Source organism: Salvelinus alpinus, chromosome 36 (genome assembly GCF_045679555.1).
Source record: "Salvelinus alpinus chromosome 36, SLU_Salpinus.1, whole genome shotgun sequence".
NCBI classification, from domain to species: domain Eukaryota; kingdom Metazoa; phylum Chordata; class Actinopteri; order Salmoniformes; family Salmonidae; genus Salvelinus; species Salvelinus alpinus.
This window is the reverse complement of record NC_092121.1, coordinates 6,347,178-6,371,709: the sequence shown is the minus strand read 5'-3', so window position 1 is coordinate 6,371,709 and position 24,532 is coordinate 6,347,178. Positions and strand designations below refer to the sequence as shown.

The following is a 24,532-nucleotide window of genomic DNA, read 5'->3' as shown; positions in this document are numbered from 1 at the left end:
CTTTCCACCAGATGTTGGAACATTGCTGCGGGGACTTGCTTCCATTCAGTCCCGAGCATTATTGAGGTCGGGCACCGATGTCGGGCAATTAGGCGTTGCTCGTAGTTGGCGTTCCAATTCATCCCAAAGGTGTTCGATGGGGTTGAGGTTCTGCACAAAGCTCTGTGCTGGCCAGTCAAGTTCTTTCACACCGACCTCGACAGACCATTTCTGTATGTATCTCGCTTTGTGCACGGGGGCATTGTCATGCTGAAACAGGAAAGGGCCTTCCCCAAACTGTTGCCACAAAGTTGGAAGCACAGAATCGTCTAGAATGTCATTGTATGCTGTAGGGTTAAGATTTCCCTTCACTGGAACTAAGGGGCCTAGCCTGAACCATGGAAAACAGCCCCAGACCATTAATCCTCCTCCACCAAACTTTACAGTTGGCACTATGCATTTGGGAACCCCGATTCGTCCGTCGGACTGCCAGATGGTGAAAAGTGATTCATCACTCCAGAGAACACGTTTCCACTGCTCCAGAGTCAAATGGCGGCAAGCTTTAAACCACTCCAGCCGACGCTTGGTATTGCGCATGGTGATCTTAGGCTTGTGTGCGGCTGCTCGGCCATGGAAACCCATTTCATGAAGCTCACGACCCAAAGAATTGTGCTGACGTTGTTTCCAGAGGCAGTGTGGTGAGTGTTGCAACTGAGGACAGACGATTTTTACGCACTACACGGTGTGAGCTTGTGTGACCTATCACTTCGCAGCTGAGCCGTTGTTGCTCCTAGACGTTTCCACTTCACAATACAGCACTTACAGTTGACCGGGGCAGCTCTAGCAGGGCGGGCGGAAATTTGACGAACTGACTTGTTGGAAAGGTGGCATCCCATGTCGGTGCCACGTTGAAGGTCACTGAGCTCGTCAGTAAGGCCTTTTTACTGCCGATGTTTGTCTATGGAGATTGCATGGCTATGTGCTCGATTTTATACACGGGTGTGGCTGAAGTAGCCACTAATCCACTAATTTGAAGGAGTGTTCACATACTTGTGTGTATGTATGTGCATGAGCCAGTTGCAAACACTCCAAATATGTTCTGTACATACATGGACTGTAATGTATGAAGACCCACAACATCGTATAAACAAGACTGAGGCTCTGTAAAGGACATACAGGACATACAGTATGTCCTTTACAGAGCCTCCGTCTTGTTCATAAGATGGTGTGGGTCTTCATACATTACATTCCATTTAAGCACAGATAGAGAATGTGGCTAGGGTGTAGGGAGGGAGTTCCCTCCTGGCCCAGGTACTGTTATTGCTGTGCCACTATGGATATACTAAGGCGGCGTCCCAAATGCCACCCTATTCCCAACATAGTGGAGTCCATCGGGCTCTGGTCAAAGGTAGTGCACTATATAGGAAAAAAGTGTGCCATTTGGGATGCGCCCTAGCTCTGTGTTTACTCCTCTGTCTGTACACCACTCCCTGGAGGCCGGCTCTTAGACACAAGGTGACACGTGTGTGTGTGTGTGGTTCTGTCTATGTGTGCTGCGGCTCTCTGCCAAAGTTATCTGGCAGATTATTTTGTCTGTTTCCCATGGATGGAATGCAGTCAGTTTGGAGCTTGGCAGCCAGAGTGAAAGGGGTGAGACTGAGGGAGAGAAGACAAGAGTGGGTAGTTTATAAAAAGATAATAAGCGAGAGCGAAAGAACGAGAGGGGGGGAGAGAGCGAGATAAAGGGAGGGAATGAGTGTGTGTTTTCCACAGTGGAACAGGTGGTCTAATCTGCAGGCAGCCCTACCAGGCACCCCCCTGTCCCCCCTCACCCGCCCTCCAATCTCTGCAGTGTTAGGAATTCCTCACTCCTCCTTTTGGGCCATAGAGAGAGATGAGTGCTGTTACTGTTCTGGAGTGTGTGTTTTTATAACAGAGATATACATTGTGTATAGGCCTATTGTGTGTGTGTGTGTGTGTGTGTGTGTTAACCGGGCTGGGCTGGAGAGAGCGAGATCAGCCTCAATTCATCGGGGCATGGACTCTACAAGGTGTCAAAAGCGTTCCACAGGGATGTTGACTCCAATGCTTCCCACAGTTGTGTAAAGTTGGATGGATGTCCTTTGGGTGGTGGACCATTCTTGATACACACAGGAAACTGTTGAGCGTGAAAAACCCAGCAGCGTTGCAGTTTTAGACACTCTCAAACCGCCTGGAACCTACTACCATACCCCATTCAAAGGCACTTCAATATTTTGTCTTGCCCGTTTCCCCTCTGAATGGCACACACACACAATCCATGTCTCAATTGTCTCAAGGCTTAGAAATCCTTTTAACCTGTCTCCTCCCCTTCATCTACGCTGATTGAAGTGGATTTAACAGGTGACATCAATAAGGGATGATAGCTTTCACCTGGATTCACCTGGTCAGTCTATAACATGGGAAGGACAGGTGTTCCTAATGCTTTGTACACTCGGTGTATATTAATCTAGTGTTGTCGGTGAACAGTGTGCCCTGAGCAGTGTGCTATGTGAAGGATGTCAGTCTGCAATGAGCAGCTGCTGCTTCATTACTGTGATCATTCTTGAGGCCAAGTAGCAGTCCTGTCTTCTCGGAGTGCCAGACAGAGGCACCACAGCTGCATCCTATATCCTAGGTAAACATACCACTAACCTCCTGGCCCAATTACTGAACCACTGAAGGCTACCGATGCTCTCATTACCAAGGAAATGGAGATACTTCATACAACCAGTGTGTGCTATAGTATTCTTGAAGTTATCTTGAGTATTGTGTGTGTGTGTGTGTGTAACTCTGGGCTGCGTTGGAGATGGATAAATGTCCACCTGAACTCCTCACTCCTCTCCAGTATGTCTCCTCTCCCTCCATACATCACTATAATGACTCATTAGGCTGATCGTTACGCTGGTCCTTTAAGCATGGCTCCAGCTCTGTCTGCTCTGTCTGCTCTGTGCTCTGGACTAGTACATATCTACTGTGTCTTTACAGCTCTGGGTAGCAATTGTACAGATCTAGGATCAGTTTACCCTCCCCAAATCCTAACCATTAGGGGGAAATGCTAAACTGACCCAATATCAATGTTTAGGGGCAACTTTCTTTGTCTTTACATGCTAAGTGCCTACTAGTTACCCTCTCTTTCTGTGCTTCACCAGCCCTGCATGCGCCCTCCGGTGGCCATATGATGAAATGAAATTCATTTCCATGTTGAAGGGATTATTCAACAACAACAAAAATGTTTTATCTTTAACTAGGCAAGTCAGTTAGTAACAAATTCTTATTTGCAATGACGGCCCACCCCGGCCAAACCTGGACGACGCTGGACCAATTGTGCGCCGCCCTATGGGACTCGCAATCACGGCCGGATGTGATACAGCCTGGATGGATTATATATTTAGGGGAATTCTCCCTACTGTGCTGTAAAGGAACAGATGGCCTTCCTCTTTATTCATCTCCATGCCAACACAAGGCAGATGTTTATTTATGTGGATTTATTTATTTGAATTTTATTGCCCATTTGTGTTAAATCCAAGATCATTTCTAATCTGTCCCAGAGGGGCTGGATATTTGTTTCAGTGTTGATCACAGCTAGTGGGTGGCTAGGGTAAAGTTCATCACAAATTAATAAACTGTTGTTACTGAACTGAATGTTAAATACTGCCTGGTTTAACATGCAGAGGGGTCTAGGACTAAGCTGTTTAATGGCCCCTTGTTTCATTCATATAACTGGGTTAGGAGGTGCAATTCGATAGCAGGACAAGCATACAAGATATGGTAAGGATGTGTGTGTTTGGTAGGGGGGAGATATCTCCATGAGATAAGACCCCCTACACCAATCCCCCTCTTGCCTCCCTTCTCCCTTCCCCAAACCCAAGGAGTGAGTCCCTCTTCTAAGCCCCGGTCTAGACAAGCTGTCCCCCTCTGTTATTAGGACAGGGGACACTGGGGAAATGCCAGGATTAGGATCTGATGACCCTCTGACAGAGATACAGTATTTAACACAAATACTAAATTGTTTGTACAGTATAATCCTTCTTCTGCTGTCAAGATGTCTTTAATCCTTGACATTCTGGTTTTCAAAAAAATCATATCTGGTCCATATTAGTGGATAGCAGGAAATGGGGTCAGTGGAATGTATTTTATGATTAGGGATGTGAACAGACTATATTTATACTATGGTCAAATCATGACTGTGATATTTCATTTTAGATCCACAGCTACCTAACGGATGCCATTACTCAGCCTGGCACACAGAAATAGAATCGAAAATAGAATCTGACAACCAGAGTGAATAAAACAGGATAGGCAGAAGCAACAGAAACGGTTTACCGTATATGGGTCACTCATCTCTGGGTCCTGAGCAGTGGTATTTCTATAACCTACATTTTGACTCATGACTCCTACATGTATATGCACTTGCATATAGGTCCGAGGGTCAGCAGCGTGAGTAGGTTTTCCATTGTCTCTAGCTCCAGGAAGTAACATCAGAGACGGGAAGCAGAGCGGTGAAGGTAAAGGGGGCAGCAGGCATATGTGCCTGTGAAGTGACCGGCAGAGGAAGGAAAGAGGGGACCTACTGGAACTGTGAGCCACTGTTTACCCCCCCCCCCCCCCCCCCCGTCTGTCTGTCTGTCTGTCTCCCAGATTGGGGGTAGAGTGCTGGGAAGAGGTGGGGTGGAGGGTGCAGCATAGCAGGTATGTCTTCTTGCTGAGGAATGTGTACCACTGCCAAGCAGTTATAGCAACAATTGAATTACCTGGATGTGATGCACACGTTCCGGCTCAGTACGGGGGCGGGGGTCTCATATATTTTCCTTATTATTCACACACGTAAGAAGTAGGAGCCACACTGGAAACAAAGTGGATGTGACTGGGAATTGATTACCGATTGTGACACTTGACACCCCTCTAATCAGCAGCCAGTGTGTGAAGGCCATGTATTTGTGTATCTCAGATAATGGGGAATTGATATGTAGGATACATTGTGCATTTATACAACCTCAGATTGTGGTGTGTGTGTATGTGTGTGTGTGTGTGTACACATTTTCTGGACTAATGCCAATGTGACGTACCTTGGCAGGGGTGTGCCCGTCCACCACGCCCAGTGCAGGGTACACAAGCTGGTGACACTGCTGGAGGCCCTGAACCATGATCCAGTGAGTCACTCTCTCTAGAGTCACAGCGCAGCCGGCCAAACGCCCTCCACAGCCTCAACCTTGACCTTAGCCTCAACCTTAGCCTCAGCCCCAGACACAGTCTCACTCTCAGCCTCAGCTCTGAGTCTAATCTGTCTTTACAGGCATACAGTTATTATGTATGTCTGACAGGCGAGTTTCTCATCCATTCTCTGTCTGGCTGAACAAGCCCGGAGAAGAGTGGAGAGGAAGAAGTGAGATGGGCAGCTGCAGAGAAGAGAGGGATTATAAGGATATGGAGTAAGAAGAGAGGGAGCGAGGGGGCAGAGGGAGGTTAGAGGAACGGTGGAAGAGAGGAGAATGAAGACAGACAGCTAGAGGAAAAGGGAATGGCAGGGGTGAGGAAAGAGGTTGGGCAGTAGACCAGGGAAAATGGCAAGGGGATGAGGAAAGAGGTTGGGCAGTAGACCAGGGAAAATGGCAAGGGGATGAGGAAAGGGGTTGGGTAGTAGACCAGGGAAAAGGGCAATGGGATGAGGATGGTTGGGGGATGGGTGGAAGGGCACAGGAGTTTGAGGAAATTGTCCAGTAGAAGTGACCTAGTAGGGGCTGGGGGAATGGGAGAGGGCAGCCGGGAGGAATTTTACCAGAGGAGTGGAGAGAGCCCTGTGCCTCCTGCAATAACATACCAGCCTAAATACTTTAACCAATAGCACTAACACAATACCATCATAGTGGTTTCACCAGAAAAGGACACCACCATGTCTGATATTTTTGTGTATTTTACTACATGGTTTATTAAAAGTATCCACATACATTTATGAAGTCCAGTCAAGGTTATGTAACAAAACTACACCATGCCGGTGTGTGTCTGTACCAGTCTTGACTGCAGGTTATCTTTTTTTGTCATGAATCTTGTTCTGGAGGGAGCTCTGCAGAGTGCTCACTAGCTGGTTCAAACCTTAAATTAAAACCAAAAAGCTATTTCCTTTTTCATTAATTTTTACAATATAGAGAATTTTGACTTTGCAGCTGGCCTATCTAGCTGAAATCAAGGGTTTGAACCGAAATTATTTTCTAATCTTTTAAATCTTAACAGAACCATGTATTTTTTGGTTCCGTTCTGACCAGCAAAATACAGTTCTGAACTGTTTGGAACCCCCCCAAAAAGTACCGGTTTATATCGTTCCTTTCTGTTCCTTTTTAAACTTGCTGTGGAGTGGGTAAACAATTTGATCTGTGTAGGAAAGTCGTTAATTAAGAGCAATTGTATTTTGCCGTAACGGCATGGTTTAATCATAATGAAAGACCAACACACACACTGCCGCCAGTCACAAATGTAGGGCGTGAGATTTAACTGACATTTTGCGGTTGAGGGGAGAGCGAGAGAGGATGGAGGAAGTTTGCGATGAGGCGCTGGGCATCTTGTTATGACATGCATTATCTGAATTAGGATTACAGAATTATACCTAGGAGGAGCAGATTCTATGGAGAAACTTTGAATGTCTGAATTTACGAATTGGTTTAACGTTGGACCAGAGCGAACGTTAGCTAGCTAACTAGCTTGTGTGTGCAGAACAGCATTATAATTACAAACACGTATTTTTGTCGTTAATACATCCAATGTGAAACGTGATGACTATAGTATCCTTAACTAGCATTGAAAAAGTTAATCCATTCTATTAAACATCTCCCTAATTTCTGAATCATGTTTAACATAATCAGTACGCTACAGTAACCTATGGTTCAGAGGGGCGGGGCAGGTAGCCTACACACACACCCACACACTCACTGGCAGAGATTTCCAGCTGGCAGGCAAAACTGGAATACATTTCTGAGTAACAGAGTGAGGGCTTTGCATAGGTGCTTTGTTGCAATTTTTGTGAGACCAAAAAATGCCCAGAACTCAAAAGAACGTTATTAACCGGTTCCCTTGCTTTTAAAATAAAGGTTCCCGAACCATATAGATCACTTTTGGTTCGGGTTCTTTTCCTCAAATAATGTTTTATTTTCTGTTCCCTGAACCAGTTCAAACCCCCGGCAGAAATTCCTCATGTTTGCCTCCAGGACAAGACTTGTCCCAATGAACGTCAACCTGTGTTCTGACTGGTCAGCTGTCTCCCCCTCTCCATGCCAGTTGTCCAGGCAAACAAAGAGAGGACCCATGCCCCTACTGTGAATGGGGAATTTATGGCTCACAGTGGAATCTGGACATGGAGGGGTCACCACACTGCACCTCTTCCCACAGCCCCACAGCCTTACCCCCTTCAACAGAGTGCCCCAGGATCCTCTGTGTCAACAGGCAGCACAGTCACGACAGACCAGGATGTCAAACGCACTGCATTCTATGGGACATGGCACTCAGACATACACACAAGTGTCTATGTTATGAAGATGACTGTATGATCACACAGGAGGATCTCTCAAACAGTGTCTGTCTCTCTCTATCTCAAACACACAGCCACTATCTTTTCATTTATTTCGCCAGGATACTCCACTCAGTAACATTTGCCACACACACACACACACACATACTTGAACTAATCCACATTGATCAGAGACCCCATCTCTCCCACTTCACTCTCACAGAGCACATTTTGTGCCGTGTGACCACGACCGCTATAATGGTCGTCAATTATTACATTTGAGATGGGGGTCAGAGTGAAGGTCACTGTTGATGTTAGATGAACAGAGAGGGGGAGAGAAAGAGGGAGAGACGACTTGGCTGGACTCGAACATTGTGTCCATTCAGCTCTTAGCAGTGCTACAGACACAGTCCAAGCAGCAGCACTAAATGTAATTGTGTCCGATGGAGGGCTGAGCGAGAGAGAGGGCTACTGTGCTGTGACAGGCCTGACAGCGTCGCAGTGTGTGCTAATGCGCCACTCCATACTGAGGAGGCCCACTGTGAATGATGTTGAAAGGGTATGACAACAAAGCTTAGAACCAACAAAAGTGTGTGCGTTTGGTGTGTGTGTCATGCATCTACTCACACAGAAAGGAGGGCTTCAATCTCAGGACTGGGGGGGGGGAATAAATGATATGAAAAGAGGAGAAAGAGGGCGAGAGAACAGCGATGGGACAGGCCGTGAGACGAGCAGTGTGACTGTAGATATCCAGCTAAATGGAGTGAGCGGAATTGATTGTAACATACAGTGAGTGCAGAGGCATGGGACTGTGAACCACAGTGATATCTAGCATGGCAGTTGTTTTCTTTCCTCATTTTATCAAATTTGGCAGAGTTGGCATCTCGTTAATGCCTTGGTTGGTTGGTTGGTTCGGGGTAGGACCGCGAGCCGACCCTGTGAGCGGGCAGCAGCAGCGGTGGGGCCCAGCCCAGGGGGGTTTGAGATGGGGCGCAGTGGAGCGAGTAAACGTGACGAACGTTGATTGTTTGCGGGTTACCCTCCAAAGTGCTCCCTCTGCTGTGCGTTGTTATGTAATGACCGCCGGGGGGGGGCTGATGGTCTTTTGGTGCTCTCCCCCTATACACCCCCTGGAGGAGAGAGATAGGGGTGTCAGCACCCATCAGGGTCAAACTCTGTCTCGCTCAGTCGGCCAGAGGGACCCTCTCTGGACCGTGGGCTGTGTGCCAATGACTAAGGCTGTTCAACAGACCCAGAGAAAGAAGAGAGGGAGGGAGGGAGGGGGCCGAGTGGTTTTATTCCAGACAGATACACATACTGTACAGCGCTCAGACTTACAACAGTATAGTAAATACACTACTCACACACTACAGTACAATAGTAAATAAGCTACTCCAGTCACCAGAGTAACAATGTAGTAGTATGCCAAATCTAAATCTGCCCACTCAAACACCTGACAGACAGACTTCCTCACAGAAGGCTTCACAGTGGCTCCTTGGCTGGGCTTATTCTCGCTCTGTCTCACCCTCATCGATAATAGAGGGGCCATTTTGCCGGGCTGACAGGCCAGTTCAATCAATCAATCAATCAATTTTATTTTATATAGCCCTTCGTACATCAGCTAATATCTCGAAGTGCTGTACAGACACCCAGCCTAAAACCCCAAACAGCTAGTAATGCAGGTGTAGAAGCACGGTGGCTAGGAAAAACTCCCTAGAAAGGCCAAAACCTAGGAAGAAACCTAGAGAGGAACCAGGCTATGAGGGGTGGCCAGTCCTCTTCTGGCTGTGCCGGGTGGAGATTATAACAGAACTATGCCAAGATGTTCAAAAATGTTCATAAGTGACAAGCATGGTCAAATAATAATCATGAATAATTTTCAGTTGGCTTTTCATAGCCGATCATCAAGAGTTGAAAAACAACAGGTCTGGGACAGGTGGCGGTTCCATAACCGCAGGCAGAACAGCTGAAACTGGAATAGCAGCAAGGCCAGGCGGACTGGGGACAGCAAGGAGTCACCACGGGCGGCAGTCCCGACGCATGGTCCTAGGGCCCAGGTCCTCCGAGAGAAAGAAAGAGAGAAGGAGAAAATTAGAGAGAGCCAAGATTTTCAAAATTTCCATAAATGACAAGCATGGTCAAATAATAATCAGGAATAAATCTCAGTTGGCTTTTCATAGCCGATCATTAAGAGTTGAAAACAGCAGGTCTGGGACAGGTAGGGGTTCCATAACCGCAGGCAGTTCTGCTGGACTTCTGCTGGAGAAACCCGAACGGTGGAGTGCTGTGGCACTGTATCACCCCACCCAGAGCAGATACAAGTAATCTACTCCTCTGTCTGGTTGAACAGAAAACACACGTCAAGCTGAGTCAGAGATCGGGGCTGCATCCCAAATCGCACCCTATTCCCTATGGGCCGCGGTCAAAAGTAGTGCACCATATAGGACATAGGGTGCCATTTTGAGAGAGAGAGAGCCTACAGACTATAGACAGTGCTCAAGGGTCACAGGGGACACGGAACAGTTCAGCTCACCAGCTGCTATGGCCCTCACGCTCTCTGACTCTCACCACGGACCCTAGTCCCATCTCCCCCTCCTTACCCCCCTCCTCCTCATATCCCCTCACTCAGGGACCACGTGACCCCTTCCAGACAGCACCATCTGCCCACCCTGCTCTGCTCTCCCACCTTATGAGCACAATCGCCGAGATAAAACCCTGGTCTCTCACCCTCCCATGGAGGACTCCGACTGACCAGCTATAGGCTGACCCTCTGGCAGCGGTATGGAGCAATGGGTGTCTAAAAATGTGTTCACTGGCAGGGCCTCGCCGAAGCCTCGCAGACTCTCATAGATATCTTTGGAAGTGAGCTGAGGTGGAAGTAGTTGAAGGTCGTGGTTGAGTTCAAGATGTGTGTTCAGGTGCCGAGCTGCCCTTGACACGGCTGGTGTATCAACACAAGGTGGGCGAGGGGGGTCTGCAGCCATGTGGAGAAAGGGAGGAGGAGAGGAAGACAGGGAGGGCAGCTGTGTGTGGGAAGTATCTTTCTCCCTGTGACTCGACTCCGTTTCCCCAGGCAGGCAGGCGGCTTTGAAGTGGCTCTCCCTAGCCTGCTCCCTGCACCCGTCTCCCCTGCACACTCCAGTGTAATAGCAGCCACATGGGTCCCCAGCCACGCCTCAACCCCACTATATGTCTCCTTACACCAACAAGCTCACTGCACCCTTTCCCTCTCTCCTCTGCATCCTCCTCCCTTCCTCTCCCCGCTTAAGTTATTCTGTCTCTCACTCTTTTCTGTCCTTTCTGTTCTTTCCTCCTCTTTATGGTCAATACCAGTCCAGAACACATGTAATAACGTTGTTTTGCAGTAATATATATTTAGTTACACCTAAAAACGTACTAATCGGTCTATCCTGCAACCTAATGGGCTATAAATACCACTTTAGGTCACACTTTCCACTAATTCCCATCCATACAGTATGCAATCATCTGGCTTAAGCATTTACCAGAAACGGTTTTGTTTCTCTCAACCCATGCCTCACGAGGCAACAGCTCCATGCTTCCTCACCTTCATATATACCTTCATTTACCCTCTTTGTATTTTTGCCCAAGTCTGTCTCTGTATCTGGGTACAAAAGTGCTTTGTTTAAATGGCATTTGGGAACGCCGTGGCATGCGCGACCCCCACACGTCGCGGTTTCCGAAGAGGCACGAATAGTAGTGTATACATTCCCGACTTAAACTTTTTGGCACAGCCAGAGGGAGCCCGTACCCTCCTTTACGGCAAGCCGAGTGCTCCGTAATGGGATGCAGGCGCTTTGCTCGAGCGACGCGCAGATTTTCCCAACGCGCCCTCGGCCTGTTTGTCTCAGTTTTAACAGGCAGACCGAGCAAGAGAGGGATTTACGCTGAGCCAGTCTGGCGGAGGAGGGGGAGCAACACCAACCAAACAGCCCAAACAACGGAAAAGAGGGGGGTTGGAAAGGAAGGAAACTGGATAGGTGAATGCCACAGAGCATCGCCACCAGGCTAAGCTATAATAGTCTGTTCTTCACAGACTATTCTGTATTTGCGGATTTTTATATCTTATTTTGTAACTTCTTATAGCAGCAAATCTCACTCTATTTTGTACTGCTGAACAATCCCAGCTGTCCAATGAATGGAGTTGCTTTCTGCCTTGTTGGAATCCCACCCTTCCCAGAGAACGAAGTAAGTGATCGACCCCACTGTGTTGTCATCGATGTATTCTCGTCTCCTATGTTTAGTCTTCAAGATTTACCTCAGAAGCTCTTGCATTGGACAATCGGGTTGGTCAGAGAGCGTGATTTCCTAAGAGGATTAGTTCACATCGCTACTGTGTACACACACAGACATGTGATACAGAAAACACGTAATTTTAACGAGTTCTCTGCAACTTTGTCCACACCCCAACATTTGAATATGTTTTCTGCAGGTGTTGATTGTTTATTTTGCTATTACGCGGTGGTAAGTGTCCGAGAGAAACAACTTAAACTGCTCCTGTGCGAATTGCGATTTCAAAGCCACACGGACAGACACTTGGACGATATAATGTCATTTTGTCTGTCTGACCATTGAGTGGAGCTGTCATACTCGGAACGGGACGTCCGGCACAGGGATGGAACTCACGTCATTACATTATCCAGCGATACTCGCCATACCCAGATAACGGTTTTAATTGGCAATTTCATCAACCCTTTTTATTTGAAGTTTCTCGGTTTGTTGCAGTTTGTTTCCATTTCAAGTAGTCGACATGATTGGTTAATAAAATTCACTCACAAACGTGTTAAACAGCATTATTGAGCTTTAATCTTAGGACTCTCTTGCCTTGTCTTTCCGGTTAGTTTTCCTGCAAGTCTTTCCCTATCTACTTTGGGTATTCAAGGACATGTGTTCCCTCTCCAAAATGTTTCTGTATCCACTTGATAAAGCCAGACAAAGCTATATACAGTGTAACGGTTTCTTGATACATTGTTACGTTGAACTACACATGTTGCAACATCGTAACCCAGCAATGGTCGACTGAACACATTGAATTAGAGACTCGCCTTCTAAATGACTTTTTATGACCACAGACACAAACTTTTTAGCAATATTTGCACACACAATATTTAGTTGTTTTCTTTGCATAAAGCTGTCGAATAAAGGCTTGTATGTTTCATTTAAAGCCCCAAAAGTACTGAGGCTTTAAGTGAAAGGTTATCCCACGTTATTATCCCATGTTTGCAATGCTGTCCATCCCTCCATCCAGTGTTGTGGTTGAGGCCTCTGAGGGTGGTGTGACATTGCTCAGCTATAAGATAAGAGTAGAGGTTCTCCTCGGCCTCCCAGGTGGTCTATGTGTGTTTGGAAGAGGAGGGCTCAGTTTTGCTGTTTGTATGTCCTGTCCTGGCCGCAGAGCGCTGTGTCTGGGTGAATCTGCTTTTATTTAGCCTAACAAGGCCTTTGACACTGTCTGGCGCCTCTCTCTCTCTCTCTGTCTCTCTCTCTGTCTCTCTCTCTCTCTCTCTCTCTCTCTCTCTCTCTGTCTCTCTCTCTGTCTCTGTCTCTCTCTCTCTCTGTCTCTCTCTCTCTATGTGTGTGTGTGTGGTGTCTATCTTATGTGTTTGTGACACACAGTGTTTCACAACATCACCTGAGTCTTATCAACTGCTGCTTTCAAAACTTGGAATCTCCCTACTCCCCACGTCTCCTTACTCTCCTGTGCCGTGGACAACTTCTCTGAAGCACTCCTTGCTGCTCCTGCAAAGTTCATCTTCCCTAATCCATTTTCCTCAAAACAAGACAATTATTTTGTTTAGCGAGACTACACTGGGACAAAGGATGGATGGGGAAAAAAGTTGTAGGAAGGCAATAGAAGGTAATAAACATTCTATGAACACCCTGCGTCTCTAACCCCCCCCCCCCCCGTGTCAACAGTGATGATGTCCTCCATTTTTAAAGGTCCTAACAGTCAGCACATGACCCTGGTCACAGCCTCTGGCCCCAACTTCCGACCTGACCCCTGCCCTGCCACACCCTCAGCTCAGACCTCACCCCACCTCTAACCCTGACACTAGTGTCAGCCCCAATCCTGACATAGAGGGAGATTGAGAAGCCATTTTGTTTTTAGAGACTCTTCTGGAGACCAACAGGCATTCCGTTACCACAGAGCTTGGTGTCTGTCTGTCTGGGTCTAAGGAGGGGAGAAGTGGTGCGTGTTTCCCCTCTCCTTCCCCTCCCCTGGTCAGGCAGCCTGGCCTGATTGAACACTGATTCAATTAAGAGCAAACCGACCAGCAGAAAGAGAGCAAACAGGGAGAGGGAGGACATCCAGTGTTACATTTGTTTTCGGTAGCCGTTTGAATTAGAAAATATAGGCCACAGTCTGAGGAGTCTGTTGTCAGTTGGCTCAATGTGGAGTCTGATGGGAGTCTGCTGGGAGTCTGCTGGGAGTCTGCTGGGAGTCTGCTGGGAGTCTGCTGGGAATCTGCTGGGAGTCTGCTGGGAGTCTGCTGGGAGTCTGCTGGGAGTCTGCTGGGAGTCTGCTGGGAGTCTGCTGGGAGTCTGCTGGGAGTCAGTTGGGAGTCTGCTGGGAGTCAGTTGGGAGTCTGCTGGGAGTCTGCTGGGAGTCTGCTGGGAGTCTGCTGGGAGTCTGCTGGGAGTCTGCTGGGAGTCTGCTGGGAGTCTGCTGGGAGTCAGTTGGGAGTCAGTTGGGAGTCAGTTGGGAGTCTGCTGGGAGTCTGCTGGGAGTCTGCTGGGAGTCTGCTGGGAGTCAGTTGGGAGTCAGCTGGGAGTCTGCTGGGAGTCAGTTGGAGTAGGACAGTTCTAACGTCCAGGGGGACTGCATGTTGTTTGCAGGGCCGGATGGTTGGGTGTTGCAGTGAATCGGTGTTGCAGCAATGCCGTAGCTGTAATCAATAGGGAGGACTGTACGGTACAGGGGGAGATGGATGGCTGGGTGGGGCAAGGGCAGGCCCATTAAGAGCGCATTGCGTCATGTGATGCTACAGCTTATTGATAGGAAATATGAGAGTCCTGTTATGAAAACCATCTCTGCTGCTAAGCCAATCAATGATGCAGCTGCCCATGTGTTACAGTAGCACGTGGTTCCCATTGGGTTCTGTGCATGTCAATCAGGCATATGCTTTCTTCCTTTCATATCTGTATCTGAGGAACACTTCCCATTATGGTGTGTGTACGCTCACTATTTGATAACCATCGACATAACAATCTTTTGACCACCATGTTCTAACTGTTCATTTCAGATGTACAGTATAAGTAAAGTGTCACTGAAGTGTGGGTCAAATCGTCTTTGAAAGCCCCTCTTTTGCACGCGAGCAGAGCGTCAAACTGCGGCACTCAAATGGGCCTGCCGATTCAGCTGATCCTAGATCGGTCACGTGAGTCGGGTCCCTGACCTCAGACCCCAGAGGCAATGCTGATTCAGCTGTTCCGAGATCATTTCCTGGTCAGGGCAGTTACTCAGGATCGAAAGTGTTGTGCGTGAGGCTGCAGAGGGAAAACCCCCTGTCCTGCGTGATTCTTAGCAGATGCCTTCACCACCTAGGAACATGTGACATCAAGACCAAGCATTTCCCAACGGGTTGTTGACATAAGCATTTACAAACTTCTTATGTACTGCGTATAAATTCAGTGTATGGGTTTATGCATGTGTTCTTGTGGGTACCATTCAAAAGGGTGAGTATAATGCAGCCTTAAAGTATATACTTTAAATAAAACCTATTTGTTGGCATGTTTCTGGTCCACCTGTGTTGAAGCGTTGGAGAGAGGGCAGTGGGTAGAATTGCACATGGGGGGGTGGAGAGAGGGAGGGAGGGATGGAATGGAAACCCAGTGTTACAGACCTGTGCTGTGTGAGTCCATTTAACGCGGCTACGACGTCTCCTCACACCTTAACACCAGCACACTGCCCCTCGGACATTCCTCAAGGCCTCTACGCCAGACAGCAGCTGCGTACCACTGCACTGCACTGCACACACTCACACCTCACCTCTACAATCATGAACCTACCCTGGGAGAGTGGGTGAGGGTGTAGATACCTGATTCTACCAATTAGCGGCTCAACAAGACCTTAACGAGCTGAATCAGATATGCTAAATTAGGGTTGGACCGAAAACCTACAGGACAGTAGATCTCCAGGAAGAGGGTTGTGTGTTAAATTAGGGTTGGACTGAAAACCTACAGGACAGTAGATCTCCAGGAAGAGGGTTGTGTGTTAAATTAGGGTTGGACTGATAACCCACAGGAGGGTAGAGCCCCAGGAAGAGGGTTGTGTGTTAAATTAGGGTTGGACTGATAACCCACAGGAGGGTAGAGCCCCAGGAAGAGGGTTGTGTGTTAAATTAGGGTTGGACTGAAAACCTACAGGAGGGTAGAGCCCCAGGAAGAGGGTTGTGTGTTAAATTAGGGTTGGACTGATAACCCACAGGAGGGTAGAGCCCCAGGAAGAGGGTTGTGTGTTAAATTAGGGTTGGACTGAAAACCTACAGGAGGGTAGAGCCCCAGGAAGAGGGTTGGACTGATAACCTACAGGAGGGTAGAGCCCCAGGAAGAGGGTTGGACTGATAACCTACAGGAGGGTAGAGCCCCAGGAAGAGGGTTGGACTGATAACCTACAGGAGGGTAGAGCCCCAGGAAGAGGGTTGGACTGATAACCTACAGGAGGGTAGAGCCCCAGGAAGAGGGTTGGACTGATAACCCACAGGAGGTTAGAGCCCCAGGAAGAGGGTTGGACTGATAACCCACAGGAGGTTAGAGCCCCAGGAAGAGGGTTGGACTGATAACCTACAGGAGGGTAGAGCCCCAGGAAGAGGGTTGGACTGATAACCTACAGGAGGGTAGAGCCCCAGGAAGAGGGTTGGACTGATAACCTACAGGAGGGTAGAGCCCCAGGAAGAGGGTTGGACTGATAACCCACAGGAGGTTAGAGCCCCAGGAAGAGGGTTGGACTGATAACCTACAGGAGGTTAGAGCCCCAGGAAGAGGGTTGGACTGATAACCTACAGGAGGTTAGAGCCCCAGGAAGAGGGTTGGACTGATAACCCACAGGAGGTTAGAGCCCCAGGAAGAGGGTTGGACTGATAACCTACAGGAGGTTAGAGTCCCAGGAAGAGGGTTGGACTGATAACCCACAGGAGGTTAGAGCCCCAGGAAGAGGGTTGGACTGATAACCTACAGGAGGGTAGAGCCCCAGGAAGAGGGTTGGACTGATAACCTACAGGAGGGTAGAGCCCCAGGAAGAGGGTTGGACTGATAACCTACAGGAGGGTAGAGCCCCAGGAAGAGGGTTGGACTGATAACCTACAGGAGGGTAGAGCCCCAGGAAGAGGGTTGGACTGATAACCTACAGGAGGGTAGAGCCCCAGGAAGAGGGTTGGACTGATAACCTACAGGAGGGTAGAGCCCCAGGAAGAGGGTTGGACTGATAACCTACAGGAGGTTAGAGCTCCAGGAAGAGGGTTGGACTGATAACCTACAGGAGGTTAGAGCTCCAGGAAGAGGGTTGGACTGATAACCCACAGGAGGTTAGAGCCCCAGGAAGAGGGTTGGACTGATAACCCACAGGAGGTTAGAGCCCCAGGAAGAGGGTTGGACTGATAACCTACAGGAGGTTAGAGCTCCAGGAAGAGGGTTGGACTGATAACCTACAGGAGGGTAGAGCCCCAGGAAGAGGGTTGGACTGATAACCCACAGGAGGTTAGAGCCCCAGGAAGAGGGTTGGACTGATAACCCACAGGAGGTTAGAGCCCCAGGAAGAGGGTTGGACTGATAACCTACAGGAGGGTAGAGCCCCAGGAAGAGGGTTGGACTGATAACCTACAGGAGGGTAGAGCCCCAGGAAGAGGGTTGGACTGATAACCTACAGGAGGGTAGAGCCCCAGGAAGAGGGTTGGACTGATAACCCACAGGAGGTTAGAGCCCCAGGAAGAGGGTTGGACTGATAACCTACAGGAGGTTAGAGCCCCAGGAAGAGGGTTGGACTGATAACCTACAGGAGGTTAGAGCCCCAGGAAGAGGGTTGGACTGATAACCCACAGGAGGTTAGAGCCCCAGGAAGAGGGTTGGACTGATAACCCACAGGAGGTTAGAGTCCCAGGAAGAGGGTTGGACTGATAACCCACAGGAGGTTAGAGCCCCAGGAAGAGGGTTGGACTGATAACCTACAGGAGGGTAGAGCCCCAGGAAGAGGGTTGGACTGATAACCTACAGGAGGGTAGAGCCCCAGGAAGAGGGTTGGACTGATAACCTACAGGAGGGTAGAGCCCCAGGAAGAGGGTTGGACTGATAACCTACAGGAGGGTAGAGCCCCAGGAAGAGGGTTGGACTGATAACCTACAGGAGGGTAGAGCCCCAGGAAGAGGGTTGGACTGATAACCTACAGGAGGGTAGAGCCCCAGGAAGAGGGTTGGACTGATAACCTACAGGAGGTTAGAGCTCCAGGAAGAGGGTTGGACTGATAACCTACAGGAGGTTAGAGCTCCAGGAAGAGGGTTGGACTGATAACCTACAGGAGGTTAGAGCCCCAGGAAGAGGGTTGGACTGATAACCTACAGGAGGTTAGAGCTCCAGGAAGAGGGTTGGACTGATAACCTACAGGAGGGTAGAGCCCCAGGAAGAGGGTTGGACTGATAACCTACAGGAGGGTAGAGCCCCAGGAAGAGGGTTGGACTGATAACCTACAGGAGGGTAGAGCCCCAGGAAGAGGGTTGGACTGATAACCTACAGGAGGTTAGAGCTCCAGGAAGAGGGTTGGACTGATAACCCACAGGAGGTTAGAGCTCCAGGAAGAGGGTTGGACTGATAACCTACAGGAGGTTAGAGCTCCAGGAAGAGGGTTGGACTGATAACCCACAGGAGGTTAGAGCTCCAGGAAGAGGGTTGGACTGATAACCCACAGGAGGTTAGAGCCCCAGGAAGAGGGTTGGACTGATAACCCACAGGAGGGTAGAGCTCCAGGAAGAGGGTTGGACTGAAAACCTACAGGAGGGTAGAGCTCCAGGAAGAGGGTTGGACTGATAACCCACAGGAGGTTAGAGCTCCAGGAAGAGGGTTGGACTGAACTCACAGGAGGTTAGAGCTCCAGGAAGAGGGTTGGTGTCACGGCTGTCGTAAGAACGGGACCAAGGCGCAGCGGATGTTGAGTTCCACATATTTAATTAAAAAGTGAAATTTAAAGCAAAAACAATAAATCAATAAACGAACAACTAAACGTGACTACGTGATGCACAAACACAAAACAATATCCCACAAACACAGGTGGGAAAAATAGCTACTTAAATATGATCCACAATTAGAGACAACGATTACCAGCTGCCTCTAATTGGGAATCATGCAAACACCAACATAGAAAATATAAACTAGAACACAACATAGAAATTATAAACTAGAATAACCCCTAGTCACGCCCTGACCTACTACACCATAGAGAAACAAGGGCTCTCTATGGTCAGGGCGTGACAGTTGGACTGATAACCCACAGGAGGGTAGGTCTCCAGGAAGAGGGTTGGACTGAACTCACAGGGGGGTAGATCTCCAGGAAGAGGGTTGGACTGAAAACCCACAGGAGGGTAGGTCTCCAGGAAGAGGGTTGGACTGATAACCCACAGGAGGGTAGATCTCCAGGAAGAGGGTTGGACTGAACTCACAGGAGGGTAGATCTCCAGGAAGAGGGTTGGACTGAAAACCCACAGGAGGGTAGGTGTCCAGGAAGAGGGTTGGACTGATAATCCACAGGAGGGTAGATCTCCAGGAAGAGGGTTGGACTGAAAACCCACAGGAGTGTAGATCTCCAGGAAGAGGGTTGGACTGAAAACCCACAGCAGGGTAGATCTCCAGGAAGAGGGTTGGGCAGCCCTGAGATAGACGCACTCTAGCATGTGTACATCCACACAGAGACTCATAGTCATTCATTCGACACGTTCTCCAAAACACAGATGTATGTGTACTGCTGCAGCCCTAGGCTGTGTGGTATGTACTGCTTCTACGCCTGATGTGGTGACAGTGATAGGGGTGAACCTGAATTGAAGAGCATGGGAGAGAGAGAGAGATGCTGTTGTTTTGAATGCTTCAATCGCATCTAGATAGGTTCTGAAGTGGAGAGTGAGAACCATGGATCTTTTACGCTATCCATGACTTAAATGTCGCTAAGCATTCCTATCCCAGGTCTCATTCCACGCAGCTAAAGACTGAAGTTAGAAATGAGATCCGCTCCACGTTTCAATGTAGTGTTCCAGTCAAGGAATGTCCATGCAACTTTCACATGTCTGTCGACGTCCAGGACGCCCGTCTGTCGTCGTCCAGGACGCCCGTCTGTCGTCGTCCCGGACGCCCGTCTGTCGACGTCCAGGACGCCCGTCTGTCGTCGTCCAGGACGCCCGTCTGTCGTCGTCCCGGACGCCCGTCTGTCGTCGTCCCGGACGCCCGTCTGTCCTCGTCCCGGACGCCCGTCTGTCGTCGTCCAGGACGCCCGTCTGTCCTCGTCCCGGACGCCCGTCTGTCGTCGTCCCGGACGCCCGTCTGTCGACGTCCAGGACGCCCGTCTGTCGTCGTCCCGGACGCCCGTCTGTCCTCGTCCCGGACGCCCGTCTGTCGACGTCCAGGACGCCCGTCTGTCGACGTCCAGGACGTCGATATGATCCACAATTAGAGACAACGATTACCAGCTGCCTCTAATTGGGAATCATGCAAACACCAACATAGAAAATATAAACTAGAACACAACATAGAAATTATAAACTAGAATAACCCCTAGTCACGCCCTGACCTACTACACCATAGAGAAACAAGGGCTCTCTATGGTCAGGGCGTGACAGTTGGACTGATAACCCACAGGAGGGTAGGTCTCCAGGAAGAGGGTTGGACTGAACTCACAGGGGGGTAGATCTCCAGGAAGAGGGTTGGACTGAAAACCCACAGGAGGGTAGGTCTCCAGGAAGAGGGTTGGACTGATAACCCACAGGAGGGTAGATCTCCAGGAAGAGGGTTGGACTGAACTCACAGGAGGGTAGATCTCCAGGAAGAGGGTTGGACTGAAAACCCACAGGAGGGTAGGTGTCCAGGAAGAGGGTTGGACTGATAATCCACAGGAGGGTAGATCTCCAGGAAGAGGGTTGGACTGAAAACCCACAGGAGTGTAGATCTCCAGGAAGAGGGTTGGACTGAAAACCCACAGCAGGGTAGATCTCCAGGAAGAGGGTTGGGCAGCCCTGAGATAGACGCACTCTAGCATGTGTACATCCACACAGAGACTCATAGTCATTCATTCGACACGTTCTCCAAAACACAGATGTATGTGTACTGCTGCAGCCCTAGGCTGTGTGGTATGTACTGCTTCTACGCCTGATGTGGTGACAGTGATAGGGGTGAACCTGAATTGAAGAGCATGGGAGGGAGAGAGAGATGCTGTTGTTTTGAATGCTTCAATCGCATCTAGATAGGTTCTGAAGTGGAGAGTGAGAACCATGGATCTTTTACGCTATCCATGACTTAAATGTCGCTAAGCATTCCTATCCCAGGTCTCATTCCACGCAGCTAAAGACTGAAGTTAGAAATGAGATCCGCTCCACGTTTCAATGTAGTGTTCCAGCCAAGGAATGTCCATGCAACTTTCACATGTCTGTCGACGTCCAGGACGCCCGTCTGTCGTCGTCCAGGACGCCCGTCTGTCGTCGTCCCGGACGCCCGTCTGTCGACGTCCCGGACGCCCGTCTGTCGACGTCCAGGACGCCCGTCTGTCGTCGTCCAGGACGCCCGTCTGTCGTCGTCCCGGACGCCCGTCTATCGACGTCCAGGACGCCCGTCTGTCGACGTCCAGGACGCCCGTCTGTCGACGTCCAGGACGCCCGTCTGTCGTCGTCCCGGACGCCCGTCTGTCGACGTCCAGGACGCCCGTCTGTCGACGTCCAGGACGCCCGTCTGTCGTCGTCCAGGACGCCCGTCTGTCGTCGTCCCGGACGCCCGTCTGTCGTCGTCCCGGACGCCCGTCTGTCCTCGTCCCGGACGCCCGTCTGTCGTCGTCCAGGACGCCCGTCTGTCCTCGTCCCGGACGCCCGTCTGTCGTCGTCCCGGACGCCCGTCTGTCGACGTCCAGGACGCCCGTCTGTCGTCGTCCCGGACGCCCGTCTGTCCTCGTCCCGGACGCCCGTCTGTCGACGTCCAGGACGCCCGTCTGTCGTCGTCCCGGACGCCCGTCTGTCGTCGTCCAGGACGCCCGTCTGTCGTCGTCCCGGACGCCCGTCTGTCGTCGTCCCGGACGCCCGTCTGTCGTCGTCCCGGACGCCCGTCTGTCGTCGTCCAGGACGCCCGTCTGTCCTCGTCCCGGACGCCCTTCTGTTGTCGTCCAGGACGCCCGTCTGTCCTCGTCCCGGACGCCCGTCTGTCGTCGTCCAGGACGCCCGTCTGTCGTCGTCCAGGACGCCCGTCTGTCCTCGTCCCGGACGCCCGTCTGTCCTCGTCCCGGACGCCCGTCTGTCGTCGTCCAGGACGCCCGTCTGTCCTCGTCCCGGACGCCCGTCTGTCGTCGTCCAGGACGCCCGTCTGTCGTCGTCCAGGACGCCCGTCTGTCGTCGTCCAGGACGCCTCAATCTGCAACGCTTTGGATGTTTTGCGCCACTGATCAAACCTCTCTGCACAGTATGAACTTAGTGCACACTGGTAGACACTGCTGGAGCATTATGGACCCTGCACCTCACTGGTCACACACACACACACACACACACACACACACACACACACACACACACACACACACACACACACACACACACACACACACACACACACACACACACACACACACACACACACACACCATTTACTCTACTTTTTGTAGCCTGACCTCTGAAATGTCTTCTCAACTGCCATTTTGCTACTTGAGTTCTCCTGTAGAACTTGTGCATAGCTACAGTATATAGGCTGTGCAAACATATAGAATGAGAGTAGGAGTCATCATTGAGTAGGTTGATGTTTGTCATGAATCTTTACCTGGAGGCAGAACTGAGTGATTTCCCCTTAGATGGGCGCCTCAAATTTGGCTTTATTGTAAAAATTCATTAAAACATAAATTTGCTTTTTGGTCTTAATTTAGTGTTAGGAATTATGCTTAGCAATGTGGTTAAAGTTAAGGTTAACGTTAGGTTTAATATCAGATTTTCTGACTTTGCAGCTGTGCCAGCTAGTGACCACTCTGAAAAAAACTAACCTGCTATCATTGACCTTGTTTACAATGGCAATGAGGGGTGTGGCCCCTTTAATGCCGCTATGCAGCGCAGGGCAAACTAACATACTGTACTCCCCCTGCTAATGGTTGTGTAGAAATTCCACTCACTCACTCACTCACTCACTCACTCACTCATTCACTCACTCACTCACTCACTCACTCACTCACTCTCACACACACTTCCCGTAAAGGAGCACTTTCAATGAAACCGCCTGGGAGAGATGGGGGGTCCTGTTATCTTAGCTGTCCTTAATGATTGCCTGCCTAAAATAGTGATGGTTCCACAGTGGATTATCCTACCCCTGTGCTGGATGGAGGGCCAGATAAATTGGGCAGCAAGGCACAGATCCTCTGTCTCTATATTATGTTGGCATCTGATGGTCAGGAGTGCAGTGGTTTAGTGGAAAAACAAAAGGCTCTCTCTCAGTAACGGAGCAGGGATAATTTGATTTAGCCTCCTGACAGTCTGGCCTTTCAGTGTCCCGTTGTGTGTGTGTGTGTGTGTGTGTGTGTGTGTGTGTGTGTGTGTGTGTGTGTGTGTGTGTTTCAAGTGTGTTGTTCTTGTACAAGAAAACATGTGAGTGTGTCTCCCTGTCTCTGTGATTGTTGTTGTGGAGGGCTCTCAAATAAGGAATTGGGGACAGGTCACGTCTTGTTCTGCGATGCAGCCCTGATGAGATAACTGTCTATCTGTTTGTGGGATCAGCCTGAAGCCAGGGGGCGGGGCCCACACATGGTTCAGAGGTTAGGGGCCCCTCGTCACACACTTGGCCCCCAATAAAGAGAGGGTAAGGAGGCAGGAGGAGACCCCTGTCATTGGGTCCAGCAGAGGCCAGGGGGTTAAGTAGGGGAGGCCTTTAAGACCCGGAGGTCCTCTTAGTCCCACATTTGCAGTGACCAGAATCAACCCTCCCTGTGTGTCCCATAACTGGCATGTAGAAGACCCTCCACTAGTAGTTTGCTGAATGGGAAGTTTGTGTACAACACGGATCAGGGAGGATCCTTCTGGTTTGAGAATGGCAGAACATCAAAATGCTGTTGGGAGTGGATGAAGTGTGAGCTGTAGACAGTGAATTACTCTCTGTCTGTGGGACGGATTTCCTCACAGCTAGTGGACCCACTGACCCCAATCAGCGTTTCACCCGTTGGTCAGGCTCTAACACTCACACACTCACACACAGCACTGCCGCAGGACATAATCATATCCTGCATGTGTGTAAACACAGAACATGCTCATACACTTTCTCTCGTTCTCTGTCTCTCAATCGCTCTCTCGTCATGTGTTCTGTAATGCTTGTTGTCCCTGCAGTTAGCCCAGTGAGCTTGTTCTGACAGGCCGGTTGACAGTGTGGAGCAGGGGGCTGGGATAGGCAGGCAGGCTGATGAGGAGATAAGGAGGCTGGGCAGAGATAGCGTACTGAGCTGGGCTGGTTGCCTGGGGGTAGGGAGGATTGGGTACAAGGGAGGATAGGAGAGCCTTCCAGGCAGGCAGGCCGGCAGGCAGGCGCCCCAGCAGAGCAGACACACAGGCAGGCAGACGCCCCAGCAGAGCAGACACACAGGCCCCGGGCACACTGCAACTACTCAATGTACCTCTCTCACTCACTGTTTTGTCTCGTTCTGTCTTTCTCTGTGATTGGACTTACAGAGCCACAGTAAAACCGTCGACTTTGATTGTGTAGTCCTGGAAAGTCTCTTCTAAAATATTCAGTTGTCTAAATGGCCTTTTAGGTGGATGTTGTCGACGGTATTCCATCTTTCTGTTCTGTGCTCAGTGTTGAGACGCTTTAGTTTTGGAGCTG

The 24,532-nt window shown here is 49.9% G+C and overlaps 1 protein-coding gene across 2 annotated transcripts in view; it reads left to right on the top strand.

The window, feature by feature from the left end:
* The window catches only part of LOC139565046 (rho GTPase-activating protein 23-like), a 126,125-nt gene that overhangs the window by 7,069 nt on the left and 94,524 nt on the right, over window positions 1–24,532 (top strand). Inside the window, exon 1 of one of the 2 annotated variants that reach the window (XM_071385064.1) lies at window positions 11,329–11,701. The exons of the other annotated variant lie outside the window; for it this stretch is intronic. Within the exon in view, the coding sequence (XP_071241165.1) occupies window positions 11,648–11,701 (54 nt within the window). The 5' untranslated portion in view covers window positions 11,329–11,647. Of the gene's footprint in view, window positions 1–11,328; window positions 11,702–24,532 lie in introns of those variants that run through there. 2 annotated transcript variants of the gene reach the window in all.